This window comes from Marmota flaviventris, chromosome 16 (genome assembly GCF_047511675.1).
Source record: "Marmota flaviventris isolate mMarFla1 chromosome 16, mMarFla1.hap1, whole genome shotgun sequence".
NCBI classification, from domain to species: Eukaryota; Metazoa; Chordata; class Mammalia; order Rodentia; family Sciuridae; genus Marmota; species Marmota flaviventris.
Window position 1 is genome coordinate 20032094 of NC_092513.1, and position 21500 is coordinate 20053593.

The window sequence follows — 21500 nt, forward strand, 5'->3', positions numbered from 1 at the left end:
GTTATGCTGTATTGAAAAGTATGATTTAGCCAACTTTTTCCTATTTTTTTTTTTTTTTTTGGTTGTTGTTTCTTGTTCTTGCTCACCAATACCATTGTGGTTGGGTCTCTACCCAAGAATTTGAAGGCAATAATTTTAGAAAATCTCCTATGTATATGTAACAACTTTTATCTAAAGCTCTACATTATGAGATAAGCAGCTTCAGAGATTTATAAAGCACTGAGACCACACTCATCTCAGATAATATTCAACATCCATTTTCATGTTTAAGAACTCAGGACTCTCCCCAGAAGTAAGCTGATATCTCAAAAATTAAGAAAATATAGCTTATGGAAAATTCTTAGACAACCTATTCAAATACAGCCAGCATCTTGACATCTTTAAATATTATATAGCTTATATTTTCTCTAAAAGATGCAAACACACTAGACTTCCTCTAATGCTGTAAAGCTTAGGAGTAGAAGGTGAAAGAACTCTTCTAACACTTTGGCTAACATCAGCTCTCAAATCTTCCTTTTAAAGTTATTCAGCATCTTAGGAATCCACAGACTTGGAATATTATTTTTTATAGTTTTGAGTTTTAGAGTATCACTCTAAATCCTTTATGTATGAGGATCTTTGCTCAAATTTCTGGTGTGATATACAAAGAGTTGAGAGATGCATATCCTTTCCAAAGTGAGCAGAGAAGGAGAATGGTGAGTGACCTCATTTCATGGGACAGGATTCGTGGTCACACCTGTGCCTACTTGTTCACCACACCCATGCACCATGTTGCTCCTAACTCCTGAGTTTGCCCCACTGGAGAGAGGATGCATGGGCTTCATCACATTCGTTGAGTCCCCGCACACTCAACGTACAGCTTAAAGAGCTTGTAGTGTCTGCTATTGAATTGATGTTTAATGTAGCTTTCATTATAGTCAAACTTCTCTTTCCTATAAAGGGAACAAGAAAATGAGAGTCCAGTTCATTTTATCTGTTAAAAAACAGGTGGACAAAAAGAACTTGTTGTAGAAGTATGACAAAGACCCACTGAGTCACAGAATGGCCCATCTGGTTAAAAATAACAAAGAAAGTACTACAAAAATGCTGGTTTAAAAAAAATTTTAACAGGTGTGATAGCTGATAATATGGGCATGGTAGCACAACTGGCTGGAGTGCTGACTTACAAGCTTGAAGACTTTTAGGGAAAGAGACACAAATGCTACTCCCAACACTCAGCATTTTCTTTGCTACTTCAACATTTGCTCCCATTTGTCGGCAGATCAAGACAACATTGTGTTCTCTCAACTCTTGATACATTTTTGAAAAGACTTGTTTTTACATTAAACCACAGCCTTGTACCTAATCACAAATCAAGAGTATCCAGGAATGCCCATCCACGAGAAGCAAGCTAGGAAATGAAGAGAAGGTGGTGGTTGTCTCCAGATACCAAGAAGACCTTGAATCTTTTGCTGAAGATCTCAGAAGACCTTTAGCTGTGGGAGGACTGTCTCTGTGAAGCCCTCCTAAAACACAAGGTTAGAGGAAGTGAGCTATGTGGCTGGAGACGAATTTGGTCACAGAGGTATCTGAGGCACTGAGTTAGGGAAATGTAAACATCAAACCAGTGTAAACTCCACAGAAATGGATTCTGTATCAGAAAGGAGTCATGTACTTTTAAAGTAGGTCTCCAAAATACACTATGGTTTTCTGATTGGGAGATAATTAATAACAGGACACATTGTGGCTAAAAATATATGCTGTTCTGGAATATAAAAACATGGAGTTCCATATCATGGTAGAAGATCAATTTGAAATTATAAAATGAATTAATACAGAGCTATTAATACTGAAATAATGAGAGATCCCATTCTAACAATGGATTACATAGATTTTGGGTCAGATGCCAAATTTTACTGAGAAAATATTTTTTTAGACAAGGTTTTATTTGTAAGTAGAATAATATTTTAATTTCTTTCCAGTCTTAAATTTCATTCCTGTTGAGATTGTTACCCAATAATTGTTATTTTTACAAGCATAGTTCTATAATTACAGGCACCATCACCTTCTGCTTCATGCTACAGCTATCAAATAATGATCTTAAAACAGACCCTGAAAAAATACTCATTAAATAACTGACAGTGACAGAATCTTGGCATAAGGAAATCAATCATGTAATTGGAAAATGAAGAGGAACTAAAAGACATATCAAAACAAAATAATTGCTTTGGCATTTTATAAAGAACAAACATTCCCTGTTAGGAAAATGCAGGGGACATCACAATTGGAATCCAAAGAAGAAATTATCATGACCACAAAAGTTCACCAAAATTGGCCACAGCCGTGGTTATATCATTCCCCGCCACTTTCTTTCCGGAAGAAATATCTTAAGTAATAACTTTCTATCTTCATGGCACAGGCACTGAGATTTTGAAGAACATTCCAGAGAAAATACCTTTGGAAGGGAAAGCCAACCATGATCCATCTTAGAAGCTGGTGTGGTGCTCCAGAAGTCAGAGGTGCTGGGCACTGAGAGCTACACGGGGACTGATCCCATCAAAGCTTCCAGATCGTTCTGACCTGAGGCACATTGATGGGTCTAGACCATCCTGTGAACCTTACAAACAGACATTCCCTTGGATCTGCCTATGCTTATGATACTGACGAGGGGGGAGGTGCTGGTATTTTGTTTCTAATGTATATAATTTAATAAATTAAATGTGCATAGAGTATGGAAAAACTAAGTGTAGCCGGAAAAAAATATAAGAGGAGGAACCATCCTATTAAAAAAACCCTATACTCAAAATGGAAAATTGTATTGCATTGCCTTTGTTAAAATTGATAACATTCTTAATATTGTTATAGGAATGCTTATGGATATTAGAAACTGAGATAAAAATGAATGTAATATTAGTTTAGATGATGTTGAGAACTGGCCAATGGAAAATACTTTGTGACAATACTTAGAAAGAAAAGACAGCTTATATATATATAAAAAAATAGAACAATTTGCCACAATTTTGGTGAGATAAGATAGAGCTCTGTTCCTGTTCACTCCTCAATTACAGTTCCAACTATAGGTGTTCTTTTGCCTTAGGCAAAATAAAAAAAGACATTTTAATAAGGAGATACCTTCAATTTCTATGTGATTAATCATTTGAAAATCCAGAGTGACCACAGAGTTGCTCCATCCTTATTCTGAAGTTGCTGATCTACAAATGATACACCTGCTTTTCTGCAATGGTTTTCAAAGCCAAGGTTGAAGGAAGGTATGTGACTTAGAGTCTCCCAGATTTTTGTAAACAAAGGAAACCCACAATTGATAGTCATTTTGGGTTTTATATCACCAACACATTTTATGTTTTTTTTTTTAAATTTTAGATAGATTTTCTTGACAATAATTTTTAAAAGAGATACTTAGTAAACAGCAACAGTTTATTTCTCCTTGTGACTATTTATCAAGATATGCTATGGAAAATGAAACATGAAGCTGAATACCACCCCCATGGATTCCTAACATTTTGTTTGAAATAGAAACCTCTGGAGAGCCTCCTAATCCCAATGAATAATGTCAGCTTCTAATTGGCTTCAGTGAAATTTGGCTAAGTAACTTTTCCAGGCATCTGGACAGATACATTTAATCTCAGCTGTCCAAATGCCATATCCCCATACTTTCGTTTCTCCTTTAGGCAATCACTTCTACTCTGCCATCATAGTTCTGTTCTGGTCTATCTGCCACTTGTTAGGAATATAAAAATGACATTGTTATGCAATCTCCTCATTTTCGCAGAAATCTGACAATCACCCTCTCACAACCCTAGCAGCACTTGAGCATTTTAGTGTCGTTTATTGGCTATGCACAGTAATGTCATTCTTTTATGAGCTATATAGAATTATTCATTGTATAACCATTGTTGCTATTATATTTTCCCCAATGCAAATTTGGAACTAGGTATCAGATTCTGTACAAAAAGTAAATATAATCTTTTTTAAAGGCAACTTTCCATGTTCACCTTTAGTCATCCTTCCTTCTCCAATGTGAAAAGGTAATGTTTGTTCTCATTTAAAACTCACCAACATTTCTTTCTTATATTTTCTCTTATATGCTCAACTTCTTTATTAAAAAAAAAACATCCATGATGGTGAGATCACCTTAAAAAAAAATCTTTGTGTTTGGAAGGGGCTCAAGGAGAATTGGTCAATTTGTTGGAACACTGTTGACTACTCTGATTTCTTAAAACAGATCTGGCAGAAAAAGAAAGACATGCCTTTGTTCATGGTCTACTCAACAATGATTGTGTGGCTTATCATTGCTTTGGGGAGGAATATTTGGGTGGGGTTCTTGATTATCAGTTCCTAGGTAGAGTTTAGCAGGCACATTTCTTCTCTGCGGGCTTTTCCCCATCTAGCTTTCCAGAATTTCCACCATTGACAGTGTCGGGGACTTGTGTCTTCTCCACACACTGTTCCATTCGCTTCATTATTAAGTCCAGAAGGGTTTCCACAGATTTCTCTACATTCTGTCCTGTCGCAGCACTTGTTTCAAAATATGGTATGCTAGCAGAGAAAAGATCACATATATATTGTCAGATAAAACTGTACGTGTGCATCCTATTAAAAAATGTTTTCATGTACATACATGGTGAAATGGTTAAATCTAGCTAATGAACAAATGTATTACCTCACACAGTTATCATTTTTATGTTAGCACTCTCTCTCTCTCTCTGTGCATTTTTCACGAATACGACTTATCATTATTACATAGAGTCACTCTGCCGTATAATACACTTCTGGAGCTTACTGTAGTCTCAAAAAATGCCAAGGAAAGTGGATGTTCAGAATTCTCGCACAGAATGCTAATGATAAATATTTTTAAGAGGAAGAAATCACACATGCAAAAACATGGCTGGCAGAGAGATTGTGAAATCGTGTTTTCACAGGATACATTGGAAAACATCCTTGCTTTTTCTCAGTTAAGTAAAAATTAGTGGGCTGATCTTTAGGATGGCTATCATCAGTTTTATGGACAGGGCAACCTCTGCAGGAGGCTGTCAGGATGTTGACATTCTTTTAAAAAATAGGAGGGAGGAAATGCCCAAACTTGTGACTGAAACTACCGTGAAAATATTACTTCCCTCCCAATCAATCATTTAAAAATCTAATTTAGAAATGAGACATGCACTGAATGGATATTCACGTGAATGCGGCCTATATTTATTTAGAATGAACAATTCTGAGATGTAAAATTTACAACTCCAAATAAGAATCCTTTAGTACAAAATTGGCAGATAGTATAAAATTGCTTTAAACTTAAAAATTAATGACAAATTTGGGGGATGGTTGCTCAGTGGTAGAGCACTTGCCTAGCACAGGTGAGGCACTGGGTTCGATCCTCAGCACTACAGAGAAATAAATAAATAAAAGTTTTGTGTGTATCTATAACTAAAAAAAATTAAAAGATTTTAATGACAAATTTTATGGTGGAAGTCCTCTTTTAAGTACATAGATTTCTTTTTGGTCTTGTTTCTAGATGTCATTCAAGCTCAGGACAAGGGCTACATTACCATGTCCATGTCAGGTACTCCTCTTTAGACTTGTGTAATTATTGAGCAACTGGATACTGTTTAAGCACATGAGCTGCTATCATAAGCTGTCCGAACTTAATTTAAGTTCTGCTCCTTACTAGTAGTATATGGCCTTCTATCAGGTACTTAATCTCTTAGTGATTCAATCTTTCATGTACAAAATGGAATTACTCCAGTATCTCTATGTGGTGATAAGGAGTTAAATGAGTTAAAGCCTAGGAACAGTTGCTAGCATATATGAGAATTCAGTAAATGTCACCTGCTATTATTATTAAGTAAAGCATTAAACCATCACATGTTTCTTTGGAGGGTCTTTTTCAGCTCACATCCTGTTCTTGATCCAAGGAGATTCCTTTAAACACCAATCTCGTGTCTGCTCTACTCATTGGGCAGCAGAGTTCTAGGTCAGAGCCTTCTTGGTGGAACTGACTTACCCATATTTTTCAGCCAGGTCCCGGGCTTGCCGTTCATTGACTTCCCTCTGGTCTGGCAGGTCTGCCTTGTTGCCAATTAATACTATATCTGGATTTTCACAGTAAGCATTTGCTTGCAGTTGGCCTTGGAAAGGAAGCAGATGGAACCAGCAAGTTAGATGTAAACAAGCAATGTCAAATGACTGCTCATACTCCAGATTCTAATCGAATTGTTCATCTGCAGTTTGGTTGCTTATTAGTAATTAGCCAAGTCCCTTACTCTTCTCAGTCACAGTTTCCTTGTCTATAAAATGGAGATAATGCCTCACAAACTGCAGACAGTGAATAATGTCCAAGAAGTACCTGCATCAATACCTCTCTGAGTTCTTCTACATCCAGGGAAATGCCCAGAGCTCAGCAAACCACCGCATACCATTTGCTCCCCAGATACAAGCGGAGGTACCAGAACACAATTTGAAGCTATTTAAATCTGCTTATTCCATTAGGAAGCTGCTAGATTTTCACCTTTTCTGTTGTCCCAAGAGGTGATCAGTGCAATGGAACATTTTTGAACTACCATAATTCATTTTAGGACAGGTATCTTGTTTTTCTCCTTTCTCCAAGAAAATACTGTGTGTGTGTGTGTGTGTGTGTGTGTGTGTGAGAGAGAGAGAGAGAGAGAGAGAGAGAGAGAGACAGACAGACAGACAGAAATAAGGGAAGAATGAAGGAAGAGGGGAGGGAGGGAAGATATGGGGAAGAAAGAAAAAGATAAGAAATCTGTCCCTTTGTGTTTTCTAAATCAGAGGCTACTTTAATGCCTACTTTAAGGAGTGTTGGTTGTGTAGGATCTTGCCAAAACTACAGGAAGAACCAAAGGCTTTCCCTATAATATCAATTATTTGTGTGTTAGACATTAAAGTGTTAATTAGATGTAGTGTTAACTAGATGTTGGGGTTTAAGATAATTAATCTAGCTTTGTTTTGTTGTTTTTAAACTGATCCAATTTAAAAACAACAAAACAAAACTAGATTATCTTAAACCCCAACATTATCCTTTTGGAGACTTAAAAATAAGAGTCTCATCTGCCTTGAAAAAAAAAAAGACAAATAAATCAACCTCTGGAAAGAATTTAATAATCTTATTATCTTCTTGTCCCCTCAGAATCTAATAATGCTACCAAAATTGGGATAGGGAAATACATATTAAAAGGAAATAGAGACAGATCCCAGAATAAACACTCATTTGGAGAAACAATTAAGAAAGACAGAAATCTGTTGATGTTTTGCCCATTGGTTGCAACTCTTATTGAACTCACATTGAAAGCTTTTTTAGGTTTTAATTATTAAGTATATATTACTAATTTTAAGTAAAAGAAATAAATATGCATACACACAGACACAGAGAGAGAGAGAGAGAGAGATCAATCTACTCTGTGCCCATTGCTCACCAAGCTCTGGACTTTGCAATGGAATGAAATAGACCAAGTGTGCACATTCCCAGGCCTGTATTCCAGAGGGACAAAGATTCAAAAACAAAAGTACAAAAATACTTAATATAGTGACATGTGGTGACAGTGACTAAAGGAACTGTGCAGAGTGTTGGGGGGAAACAGTGATGTCAAGTGTCCTTTTAGATGAGGTTGTGGGTCAGGAAAAGCCTCTCCCAAGAAATAAAGTGTTGGATAAAATCTTGGGAAAGAAATAACTGTAAAAATACTGTAAAACAAAACAAAACAAAACAAAAAAAGCGGAGAGAAATAAAGACTGAGGAAATTGGAAGTAGAAGGCCCACGGCAGGAACAGGACTCATGTCCCCCAACCCTTGGCCTGGGAGCCCCGGCCCTGTACAAGTGAAGAGGAAAAAGTCAGATCTAATCACAGGGGCCTCAGGAGGACCTCAGGGACTCTGCTAATGTTCCTCCAGGTGAAATGGAAAGTCAAAGAACTTCAGCAGGGGAAAAACGGATCCAATTTAAAAACAACAAAACAAAACCCAGCATCACGCTGGCCACAGACAGCCCAGACAAATCCAGAAAGAACAAGAGCAGAACCAGCCCACAGGGCAACAGATCTGGCCTGCTGCTGTGCATCTCATTAGATCAAACTTTTTATCTGTCCTAAAAATTGTGAATGAAATAGTCTCTTTTGTGCTACATGTCAATTAAAAAAATAAATAAGGGCAAATTCTGACACTTCCACCCCACTTCTATGACTGATCAGGCAGCATTTCAGTTGTGTATTATATCGAGGTGACCATGGATGCTGGAGATTTTCCTATATCAGAAAAATGGATCCTCACATTGGAACAACTAACTGCTTGAGAAGCAAATTCCAATGTGAGCTGAATGACTGATGGGGTAGGCCTTCCCCTCACACAGCTGTCTGTCTGTCCTGGAGCAATTCCTGGCCACTTTAACTCTTTCATGCTTGAACACATCAGAGGGCTAATGTCCCCATCTCAGAAAACACTGCTCTTGTTCTCTGTGCCCTCCCCAGGTGAGGGGCTGCAGAAGTGGAAGCTCACTTAGTTATAACAAGTCATTCAAGACTTACTAGACAAGTGGTGTTAATAGTCTTTTAATTACTATAATAAAGACCTTAAATATAGGTGGTTAGAAAGCCGCAAAGGCTTCCTCCAGGAACAGAGTCAAAGGAAAATGTGATTCCAAGCTACCTTGGGTGATCCAAGTAGAAGCCACCACTGTGAAGGTGACACAGGAAATACTAAACTCTTATGCCTTTTCAAAGATAGCCCATGGTACCCAACCTGGCCGCATCTCCCAAGTCAAACAAGCCAGTGCACCCATGACTCAGTCCCACTTACTCATCCAGTTTCTGACATTTAAGAAGCTCTGTTGACTGGTGAGGTCAAACATTAACAAGAAGCCCATGGCGTCTCTGAAAAACGCGGTGGTGAGGCTCCGGAACCTGCGAGAAAGCACAGTGGGCGGATTGGGGAGTTAGTCCACAGACTTATGATCATGGAACCAACAACACTGTTTCCCTTTCGGGTGTGAAGTCTCCATGGCTGGTCCTGCTGGATTATCCTACAGAAATGGTGGTTAGAAAGCTGCAAAGGCTTCCTCCTTTGAGGAAAGCAGGCAGACAGATGGCAGGAGGGCCAGGCCAGACTTTGGTTGTCCTGGTTTTATAAGCCCTGGGCACTTATATATGCACTGTGTCTGTAATAGTCAATCCCACGCTTGCTTACGCAGCCTCTTGGAATGTTTTCCTTCTTGGTTCATGGGCATGGCATGGGCCACAGTTAGAATGTAAGCCACTTGAGAGAGCGGGGACTTAAACTTATACTTTTCAATTTTTCTTGTCTGTGCCCAGAAGAAAACTTGGCACAAAAAATCCTGAAAATGAATGCCTGGAAGCATATGAAGAAAACCACAACTTGTTAGCAGTTGGAACTAGACTTCTTTTGTAAGGAAAATGTTTGGTGAATTGATTCTTTTTAAAGCATTCCTTGGGGAAAATGGAGCTTTGAGCTGGCATCTAGTTCTTAGGAGAGGAAGATGAATAGGATGCCCAGAGGGGGTCAGGACAGAAGAGGCTGAGAAGTTGGAGGAAGGTTCTTCACTCATTTCTAATGAGGATGTTGAAGAACATGCTCTTCTATGTGCAATGGGGACACTTTTCTCTCCTGCTTCTCTTCCAGCCCCACAACTTCTTCTGGGAAGCTGAAGGTCTGCTGAGATCTCCAGAGACATTAGCAATGGGCAAAACCACAGACCACACATAGGGACCAGAGGTTTTGAATTTGACAATGGATTTTGGAAAGGCATTGAATTGGAAATGGAGACGTATATCACCTTCTATCCTAAATGTCCTCCAATTGTTCATTTCCTATTTTAGTCTAAAAAGATCTTTCATGTTGGTTTTCTCAAATTTGTTTGTTTTTCTGTTTTGTGCCAGGGATTGAATCCAATGATGCTTAACCACTGAGCCACATCCCCAGCCCTTTTTATTTTTTATTTTGAGGAACAGTCTAGCTAAGTTGTTTAGGGTCTCACTATGTTGCTGAGGCTGGCCTTGAACTTGTGATCCTCCTGTCTCAGCCTTCTGAGTTGCTGGGATAACAGGCATGTGCCACCACACCCAGCTCAAAGTTCTATTCTTGACTTTTCTCATTTTGTAAGTAGGCACTAGATCATGTCATTTACTTTTCTGGTTCAATGACAGCTTATCTGTTGAGAAATCCAATGTTTATAGATCCAGATCTTTCCTGCCCTTCACACAAGGTGTCTAGTTACTTGGATATTTCCACTTGGGGGAAACTCAGGTGTCTCCAACTTCTTATGTCCAAAAACAAACCAGCCCCTCCTCCTGATTTCTTTTCCTGTCAGTGCCATCGTCATTGACCTGGCTGCCACAACTTCTGTCTCCTTCAAACGATGTGTGGAGGTGACACAAACCTCTTGACCTGCTCAGTTTTGTCCATCTCCCCTGGCATGACTCTGGTTTTGGTACCTGCATTGCTTCATATTGAGGACTACTCTGCTACCAACGTTTTAACAATTATAGATGGCTCTTAACACCCCAGCTCCTTAATACTCTGCCAGGGCTCTGCAGGGACAAGATGCTGTTCATCAATTCAGCTCCATCTCTTCACTTCCCACAGGCATGCCGAGCTTCTCCAGCTCTGAGAAAGTTTACCCTCCTCCCCGTGCTCTCACACATGCTGGTCTTTCGGTGGGTGACCTCACATTAAGGCATCCTTTCCCCTTTCCTTCTTTTAGAGTGGATCACCCTCACTCATACTCTGTGTGTGGGCATAAACATGGCACCAGAGGAAACAGCATTCCTCCAGGGGCTTCCCCAGCACCCACATCTGGGTGACAGCCTCTTCCTGGAGGGCTCACTTACTACCTTTGATTCCTTGTCACTCTTCTAGGGCAGAATTGCAATCATTTGTTTGTTCAGTTTCCACCCTACGCTGGACTCTCCGAGGGGAAAGCAGCTGTGTTTCTGATTCACTATCCATTGAGGGATTCGTTTTTAAATATTTATGAGATTAAAGAGAGTAACAGAAAAATAGAAAGAAAGTGAGAATAAAGATAGAAAATTATTAAATATTTAAAATGACTTCCATAGAGAATGCTACTTTTAATACCAAAGAAGGGGGAAAGAGATGACTTAGCTACTATTTGTTTCCCCAAAGTAGTCATTTCTTCCATAGACCATGATCGTGATTGGAAGATGTAGCATAAAATATAAGAATATTTACTCATTTTTTTCCCTCTGTGACTTTGTTTCTATTGTTTTCTGGGAGCTCATGGAGATTACAGTGCTTTTGTTGAATGGTTCTCTCTCTTTGAAGACTAGCTGTACCCACAGAATCATTTCCTGCCCAACCATAATAGTGATGTGGCTACGAAAACTGTTCTTTGTTCTCTGAGTGTGCATGTTTCTCTCTTGAGGACAAGACTGTCACCCTCTCAGGCTGCCTACAGTACACAAGAAGTCCTTCTAAAACACACCTATTGTAGAGACCAGACTGGGCTGGTCCCATGTTCCTTCACAGTAGTGTAGGCAGGACACTCTGGTTCTGGGCGGTTCTGATACTCTGAGGTCTGTTCTGCCCAGTATTCCTGTTAACCTTCATTCCACCCCAGGGAAAACAGAAATGCACTTTCCAGTTTCATGTCCCCCAACCCCCGCTGCCCCATTCTGCCCAGGGTTTCAGCAAGGTGAAGAGAGATAGGACCATATAACGAAACGGAGGCCAGAGTCAGTCACCTGTTGTTCTGTCTCTCTCACCTGGCACTAAGGCTATGCCCCATATCCTTTAGATTCACGGAAGGATCATGTATTTTTCCTCTTTCCCACGAGGTAACTTCCATCAGTAATCATTACCGTACCCGGATCATCCTGCCAGATGTCCTGAGGCACAGGGCCGAGGTGTGAGGCATGGCTGATCTCGTTGCCTAGCTACGCCCCACATACACAGAACGCTGCATTCTCAGGGGATGAGTAACCCAAGTGTTTCTAAGACTGCCCCTAGTATTCCCCATGTCCCTCACAGCGCAGCTGTCTCAGGGGGACAGATGAGAGAAGCCTGCCATCATGCTACGCTGACATCTCATGTGCGAGGACATATGGGAAGCACATTTTCTCCTATTACTTCTTCAAAAATGAATTAAATTGGTCTATACAGCATCCATCTTGGTGACAACAAAACTGACACACGAACAGAGACTCGCAGGAGGAGCAGCTTCCGAGGAAGCAGTAGTGTTGAAGGGTGTGTGTAAATGGAATTCACAGTCAAAAAAGCTAACGGAGAGGGCCCAGCACCTCTCCCGACATTTACACCCACTGAAAGTGAGAACACTTTGGATGCATTTCAAAAATGGAAGTGTTTACAAGCATGAGCATTCTAAGACACGCGATGCAGGATTTGGAGGTATGTACCTTCTCAACATCTCTGCTGTCCATCAAAATTTTTTTTTTTTGATCCATTGTTGAAAAGCTTTATTAACTCTGACTCTTCAAAATATTAGATCCAAAAGAAACCAAAGAAATGCATTTTTATTAAATAATGGAATGATACCTCCAGCTCGAAGGAACCAACACTCCTGGGTACTGAGTATCCATGATCCTGGACACTGTATTGGGGCTGATGCTGAAGCCCCAGATAAAGTCCCTGCCCTTAGAAAGCTCGAAATTTTGATGGGATGAGAAAACCACAAGAGAATCAATATAGAGCAGTTCGAGGTAGAAATAGAAGATTTGCCTTTTTACAAAGTGGTATTTAATTAATTTAGTAACGTAAGGGGGTAAGACAGGGGCCACAGGTGTTCAGAAAAAAGTGGCCGTTTGTTTCAGCTGGGGTGCTCAGAGAGGCTTCATGAGGAGGTGAAATTTGAGCCAGGCCTGGTGACAGGGGAACATTGAGAAAGGTGGGAAGGGAGTTCAAGATTCTAGATGGAGGGCAAAGATATAACCAAAATCTGAGAGAGTCAAGTCAGTCACTTGGCAGGGGACCAAGGCTTCACAGAAGAATAGGAAGAGAGGAGAATGGTCTGTCAACTCCCACCTCAAGTAGCGCTTATAGCAGCATTTTCACATCTTCATGCAAGTAACCCTGAAGAGGCTTTTTCCTAGTAGAAGCAGAGTCAAATTTACTTGAATTCGATCTCTGTATCTGTAGGAGCTCCACAATGCTAGTATGATTAGTTAACTAGAAATCATTTATTTTTATTTCTCAAGAAAATGTCAATTTTTAAGCCGGGTACGGTGGTACACGCCTGTAATCCCAGAGACTCTGGAGGCTGAGGCTGGAGGATCATAAGTTCAAAGCCAGCCTCAGCAACAGCAAGGCACTAAGCAACACAGTGAGACCCTGTCTCAAATACAAAATAGGGCTGGGGATGTGGCTCAGTGGTTGAATCGCCCCTGAGTTCAATCCCTGGTTACTCCCATCCCTGGCCAAAACAAATGTCAGTTTTTACACCAGGAGAATAGTAGCATATGATTTGTTTTTCAAGTTCATATCCAGCATTCATTTAAAATAATTTTTTTTCTGGGCTATATGTCACTAGAAACAAAGAGATTTCCTATTACCTCTCTTGTCCTGCAGTGTCCCAAAGCTGCAGATGCACCTTGAATGCTTTCCCCGAAGATCCATTTGGTCCTTGTGTGTTATAAACCTGAAAGATAAAATTCCCCTCAGTTAATATTGCTTTGGATTCTTGTCAACATTCTAATTCTCTGGGTTCCATCAATATGTTTTCTCTTGATTACTATAATCAAAGTTCATAGTACAGAATAAATATTTGCTCCATTTTTCCCACAAATTACATATATAACTTTTAAATGCCAAGTTCAAGTATGATTTCCAATGCCATTTAACCATATTGCAAACTTAAATTAGATACTTTCTGTCATTTCCTTATAGAGGCAACAAACATCAAATTTAGGACACAAGTTCTAGGTTCAAAAATCAACCCCTCATTTAACCCAAGTCTAATATTTTTATCTGCAAACTGAGTCCTATAATCCCTTCCTGCTTAGCAGAGTTACTGCAAACTAAAATGAAATTACAAAGGGGAAAGTATTTTTTTAAACAGTAAAGTGTTTTACAAATACCTGAATTTCATCAAGAGTGGAAATGGACTTTCCAAATAACTGAGCTGTGAAATATACACAGAATTTCTCAGTAAGTTAACACAGGACATTTCAGGCCTTCTTTTAACTAGCCATTTCTTCAAAGGGGCTTTTTAAGTAAGTTTATTGGCTTAGTGAAAAATGTCTTCAAGGGAAAATTTTGCAAGGCTTTATATGCAGATGAGTGAGGACATTGTGGAGGGGAGAACTCAAGCTAACCTGAAGCAAGCAAGTTTGCTTAAACTCCACTGCAAGGTGTGGACTTTGAGATAAAGTACGGGTCATGACTCAAAGTCTCAGGCAGTGGCCTTCCAGCACCCATTTCCTTTGTTTTCTTTCTGAATTCTCAAGGAATGAGTGGATTTGTGACATCAACTGGGAGCCACAGCCATCTTGGCAGTCGGGAAAACTTGGGTGGCAAGAAATCTGGCTAAGCTTATGGGCCTATGCTGCATGTCTCACATGTCACAATATCCTTATTCCTGTCATTAGTGTCTAGCATAGGAGAAGGGTGGTTGTGATTCTCACTTAAACTCCCTTATCTTGGAAAAGAGCATGAAATCAGTCTCACATTCTGTTCATAATAAGCCAGTGATTGATGGCTGAGGCTCCACGTAAATAAAAATGCAGCAAGAACTTACAGAGCTCATGTTCCAGCTATTTGCCAATCATGATTTTAACCTCTTTGTTACAAGCAAGACTTACACTTGGTCTTTTTGATGAATTTAACTCAGATCAGGAGTTAATTTTTTTTTTTTTTGGATCCTGAATAACTCAAATTTGGAAAAATTTCTTAAAAATTCATAGGAGGGCTGGGGTTGTGGCTCAGCGGTAGAGCGCTTGCCTAGCACGGGTGAGGCCCTGGATTCAATCCTCAACACCACATCAAAAGAAACGAATTAATTAAAGATATTGTGTCCAACTACAACTAAAAAATAAAAAATATTTTTTAAAAAAGAATTCATAGGAAACACACTACACAAATCCAAAAGTTATTTATTTGCCTTGTATACCTTTGGAGACAAGAGATTATGCCATTCAATATTTTTCTAGCAAAATGTTATTTATAGCCAAAAAAAAAGAAAGAAGTAAATAATACTCTAGAGTCAGGATATGAGTTCCATGTGATAAAAGACACTTCTCAGTGCCACATACGTAGTTTCTTCATTCTTACTTTATACAGGATGAGAAGCAACAAGGTGAACAGTAAGATTAAAAACTTACCACACGTTTTTCCCGGAAATCTATTCCCACTGTAGTGATGAATTTAGGGTTGAATTTATTATCTGTGTATCTATAAAGAAATGTCGTCTTCCCAACCCCTGAATCTCCAAGGGCCAGGAGTTTAATCAGATAGTCATAGTCCCCATCGGTCATAGTGATGGCGTTGGTAGGCCTGAGTAAGAGAGGAAAAACAAGCATTTTATGATTAAAGTTGATTTTCCTTTGCCTCCTAAATACAACATAAATGTAATTTCCAAGGTTAAAAAAAATCAAATGCCTCTGTTCTGCTCAATTCAGAACTAACTTGATCAAAGCAGCTTCAAAGGTGAGGGCATATCTGTCATTTCACTCAGTATAAACCTTTTTACATCGTGTCACATAATTTAAAAAAAAATGTGAAATAGTCATGGCCACAGCAATGGCAGAAATTAAGTTAGAAAGCTAAAAACATTTGTTTCAAAATCAGTGCCCTTTGGCAGTTGGAAGATGGTGCTAGGAAGAAAAGAGAGTCTCAGGAACAGAAATGGCAGTGCAAGATGACATAGAGATTCGAGAGAGAGAGAGACAATTACTTGCAGATAATGGAAGAGAACAGCCTAGGGGTATATTTTGCATCTAATCATGCAGGAGGAGTTCGCTATTATGTGCATACAAAATATTCCTTTTTAATTCTAAAAATTTAACAACTGGTATAATAACCTTTAAAACATCAATTTGAAATCATTTTAAAAGCAGGGGTGAGAAATCTTCTTTTTTGAAACACCAAAGCTTCTCCTTTCCAACTTCTGCTGTGTTTGGCTACATACTTTTATATATATTTTCCAGACCTTGAGAAAGAGGAAGGGCTGTCTGAAATTATAGAAATGGTAGTTCTGCTAATACTTCTGCTGTCTGAAGGAACGACGTTACTTGCCATTTTTTTCCAGGGCTCTAATCTCTCCTGATTATGAGGAAGGATGAGCCACAAACTAATGCCAGATGCCCCTGCCTTGGGTACATGGAGAATACCAGAACACGCTAGAAGGACAGCATAGAGTACTGGATACTTGGTGAAGTTTCCACTTTGAGTTTAGAAGAATGATTTGCTATTTAGTACAACTTTCTGATTGATGGGTTCCAGAACCCAGTGTGTCATATCCTATGTAGAGGAAGGCCTACAAAGATTTTTCTAGAATGGAAAAAGTTGCTCTCATTATCATGTGAAAAAGAAAACTATTGACCTACCTGTGAAGATCTGGAAAAGATTTCATTCTTCCAAAGTTCTGAAGAGATTGAAACTGAATTTAAATAACAATCTGTCACATGGACATGTCTAAAAAACTAGATCATTGTAATACTTTTCTACATATAAGAAAATGAGGTCCGTGATGTCCATGCGTTTACTCTGTCATGTAAGTTAGCAGTCAATGACTGATGAGGGCCACAACCAAGTTAAGATGGCGCCTGGCAGTATGCTAGGAGTGGTTTGTGAAGTAATGCCAGCGAGCCATTAAGATGATGAGGATTCCTTGACGACTGACTGCTGTGTCTAGATGATGTCAATTAAGTTAAGCTGTGTGTAATTAGTTGGGTCTGTGTACCTCTGCTGTCCCGCAGAGAAGCGGCTCCTGCTACCTTGGGTGCCTGCTACTTTGAGTTCTCAGTTCCTGCTGAGTTCATTCGCAATAAAGTAGTTCCTGTTTCAACCTTCAAGTTGCTTGTCACCTCTCAGTTATTTTGCCCAGCCGGGACTTAGGCAGCCCAGCCGGACCATGGCAAATGACTATTTAAGATTTCTATTTTCTGGCTGCCTCAATGGAAGATAAGGCTGGAGAACAGAACACTGTGGTTCCAGGAGGAACGAAGAGAACAGAGTCAAAGGGTACTTCAGCATCCTTTAAATTTTTCTTCAAGTTAATTATGCTTTGTGTGTGTGTGTGTGTGTGTGTATGAGACAGTCTCAAGAAAAACTAAATCTTGAACAAATCTAGTGAAACACCTTCAATACATAGAGTTACACCCAAAGATTAAAAACTAAAAAACAAACAAAAAAAAATGTAATGTCTGAAGTGGCTTCAGACAAGATATGAATACACTCTAAGGCTGCAAGTAACAACATAAGCTTTCAAGATGGAACATGATTGATAAATGAGTCCATTCAAACACAGCAGTGGCCCTTGTGAACTGCAGTTTCCCGGACAAGACTTAACAGGAAGGCAAACTTGCATTGACCCTTCCAGCACAGGGAGGGGTTAAGGTAGGAGGAGGAGAGAGACCCAGGGCCATTGCATGGGAGATTGCTTCCCCCTTGTAGAATGAGACTATTAACCACTTATCAGCTGCATGATCTACCATGTACTCCTAATTGGCAGCTAGTACATCCTCTGTTATTTATATGTAAACCTGCCTGGGACAATACTGGGGCTGCAGCCCAGTCAAATTCTAATCCAGAGCGAGTGATGCAAGCCAACACAGGTCATTTTCACTGTGGCCCACACTGTCCCTTTTGTATATATAAAGAGTGGCCGACACTTTGTGGCATTTAACATAAATACCACCCCAAATTAAGCAAAGCTTGGCCCTGTTGAAACCCTTTATTTAGTATTTCCAATACCCTATTTGACAAGTTGAGCTAAAGTATAAGACAGTTTATCTTTAAGGTGTGTGTTTTTTTTTGAACAACTTTTAACTACCCTCTTTTCTCTCCCTCTTTCTTTCCCATATTTTCTTTTACTTGGTTCAGCCTCTCTTTTTATTACTATGTGATTTTCTGAGTCCTAGTATCTTATGACCTTGATATTTTATCCTTGGCACAGCAAATATAGCACCAGAAAGAAAAATAAAAGTCTTGGCAAGGTTTCTTTTTCTGACAACCAGGCTAAGAAATGATCCTCAAAGGGCAGGAAGTGGACACCTTTAACATTCTTGTATATTCTGGCACAATGATGGATGGTCTTGTAGTTCTCGGTTCTCTGGATCTAAAAGGGAAGAAAAAGCTAGAAGATTGCAGTGTTCTGGGGATTGGTATGGCTCTTGGCCCCTATCACAGTGTCACAGCCATATCACAGAGTCTGAAGAGCCAGGAGATACAGAAACTAAAGTGCCACCCCCACAGAGGACAGGTGAGGGGTTGGAGAAGCAAGGAAAAGAATTGAAATAGATGTCCCCATGAGGCTCTGCTGAATGGAGTCTAAAAAGCATAAAAAAGCCCAAGCAATCACCTGGTCGAGCCCCTCAGTTTTTAGATGAGAAGCCACCTGCTGAGGTGATACATGGCTTGTGGGAGCGACTACAAATTTCTGAGGAAAATCCATGATTCTTGTTTATTTTAATTTGAAATAACAAAAAATGTGTTTGATAGATACAGATAGAAATATTTTCATTCTATGGGAGAAGGGAATTTTCTTGTATGGCCAGGAACATAATTTTCACAGCCAGAATATCTCAAATGAGGCTGCCCGTGGGTTCTCTGTGTTTGCACCCCACCCCCAATCCCCCGTTATTCTTGTTCACCATAAGTTCTATTAGTGGAGGGACTTAATCTCCTCTGTCCATTGCTAGATTCACAGAGCCCAGCATAGTAACTGGCATGTGGGAGCTCAACACATATTTGTTGAGTATAAAAATACATTTAAACTCTTCCAAGCCAGACCAATGTTGTGATTAATGACATGAGTCTCATGAGTAAGTTGGTGCAAATGGTGTCCATCCAAATTCAGGATTTGAATTCCTGTTTATGTGTGAGTGTTTGGGTTAAATGATCACTATGGCACTTCCCAGATCTGACTTCCTGAGATGCCTTTTCCTTTTTAAGTAGTGCAAGAGTATGAAAATCTTCTCAAAATAGAATATTTATGTCTTCACAGGAATAGTTTCAAATAACCCTAGAAAAAGATAAAGCACAGAGGTACTATAGTCTTTGAAGATGAGAGTGTGCTGACTGAGAAAATGTAAAATCGTCAGCTGAAGAGGACAGGGCTCAGAGAACAGGGATCCATCCATTTGTCCATCTAACACACACCCTCTTATTTCCCTGGATCTCAAGGTACATTCCTTATTCTCTACAAGGGAGCTTAACAAATGCCACCTTGATATACCAATGACTACGGATGATGGAATTAACAGTGTTCTTTGCTAGTACACGGAAAAACAATCTCGAGAATGCCATGACAAGCTTATGACCATGTGACTTTAACTTATTAAATTAATAGAAGCCAACTCAATATTCTTAAGGCACTTTGGAAAGCTTAAAATAGTAGGTTCATAAAGTATTAGTGCATTCCGTGTAGATCATGTCAATAAAATAAAGCTATTGAGCATAAGATGGAAAGATGTTTTTATTTCCTCATTAATTTTTATTTGATTGGCTGCATTGGGCTCCAGTAGGTGCATTTTGTCTTCTGGGACTCTCAAAGCAAGGCTCTACTGACTGAATGACAGCCTGACCCATTAACTGACCTTGTATCTTCCCATTGCCACAATATACCAGAAGCTTAGAACTAAATTACAGATGGCTGAATTATTCTGGATTTGTAACCTATGCATCAAAGGAACTGAAGGCACGCTACTTGGGGCGGGGGGTGTAAATCAATTAAAATTAAATTACAAATTAATTCTCTAGTATATTTTATAACATCCTTTTTTTCTGTTAGAAAGGTCCATTACCATTCATTTTTATTTCAATTCTTCTGAAAGGCCATTCAGAATTATTAACAGATGAGAGTTTATAAGGAAGGTTCAGACTAAATAGCAAATATAAATCAATGTCAACCTACCTGAACATTTACTTAATCTGTCAGTGGTCAGTGGTCCACTGAAGCAATCAGATCAATTTTTTGAAAAATAAGATGATCTATTTTATTTCATCTGTGACCAAAAGCTTTAATATAAAATAGAGATTAACCTAGAATTTATTGAACTCTGAAGTTCAGCTTACTTGTTCTAGAAATAAAGGGTAGAAATTCCAGCACAGGCAGTATATTGTCGTGATTCCCACCCATTAAATTTGTTTCTAAGTCAATGAGTAATTTTTTTTCTCCAAATTATTTTTTCTCTAAGTAACAATTTCATCTGAGTTAGTTTGACAGTATCTTTTGAAATTATGCACATTTATTTACCTGACTTTTTATTATGGAAAATTTCAAACACACACTAAATTTGAGGAATTATAAGAGCATAATAGACCCCACCACCACCACCCAGTTTCTAAGTTACCAATGCACGGTCAGTCTTGTTTCCTCTACCTTAAACCATCAGACTTTTATTTTTTTTCCCAAAGAAAATACCAGACATCATAACATTTTTTAGAATAATTCAATATAAACTGTAAAATGAGATCTCTCCACTTTGATGCTCTTGGCATTGACTAAATCATGAGAGACAACTATCAAACATTTGGCTTTTTGAGAATTTGATAGGTCAGAAATCATATATTAATACAGTTTACTTGTAATTTCACCTACAACAATAAAGGTCAAGCATTTTTTCAGAGGTTAAAGGGTTATTTTATTTTATTTTTTTATCTTTGTGAATGAAGGCCTCATATCTCTTGCCTATTTTTTAAAAAAAATGATTTTATCTTTTCTATACATAGAAATTGTTTGTATGTTAGGAAATGAAAACTTAATTATTTCAGATGCAAATACTTTTCCCCATTTGTCTCTTTATTGAGGTGTTTATGCCACCCAAAGCACTTCTGTTATAGTTGCTAAGACTGTTTTGGGTGATCAGAATAAAATTCTGTCAATTAGGAAGGTTTCCAAGCTCAGGATATAGGTGTTCCTACAGTTCTTACATAGTTTCAATTTTACATTAAATCTCTCCCTCACCTAGAATTTATTATAATGGATAGTATAAAGAATTGACCCAAATTTCTCTTCTAGCTGTTGCAATATGACTTATTAAAAATCCATTCTTCATCATTGATTTGAGGTTCCATCCCTGTCCTGTAAACTTTGATGCATAATTGTGTCTGTTTCTAGATTTTTCTCTTCTGACTCCTAGCCTGACTGTCTTGTCATGCAGTACTTTTTACTGAGAGGGTTATCCTCTCCTCCTTGTCCTTTCCCTGACATCTTTATGATTTGAATTTTCCCATCCCAAGACATGACATATTTATCCATGTGGCCAAATATTCTACTATGACCTTAATTACTTCATGGTTTTTTTTCCTTCAGGTTTTGGATATCTTTATTGTTTATGCCTAA

General features: G+C 38.8%; 1 protein-coding gene across 1 annotated transcript in view; it reads right to left on the reverse strand.

The window, feature by feature from the left end:
• Positions 1-3980: 3980 nt before the first annotated feature.
• The window catches only part of Rab27b (RAB27B, member RAS oncogene family), a 52850-nt gene continuing 35330 nt past the window's right edge, over positions 3981-21500 (reverse strand). The window contains exons 2-6 of the mRNA XM_027949082.2: positions 15316-15487; positions 13549-13634; positions 8804-8907; positions 5999-6122; positions 3981-4536 (exon numbers count right to left, since the gene is read on the reverse strand). Of these exons, the coding sequence (XP_027804883.1) occupies positions 4347-4536; positions 5999-6122; positions 8804-8907; positions 13549-13634; positions 15316-15468 (657 nt within the window). The 5' untranslated portion in view covers positions 15469-15487 and the 3' untranslated portion in view covers positions 3981-4346. The remainder of the gene's footprint in view (positions 4537-5998; positions 6123-8803; positions 8908-13548; positions 13635-15315; positions 15488-21500) is intronic.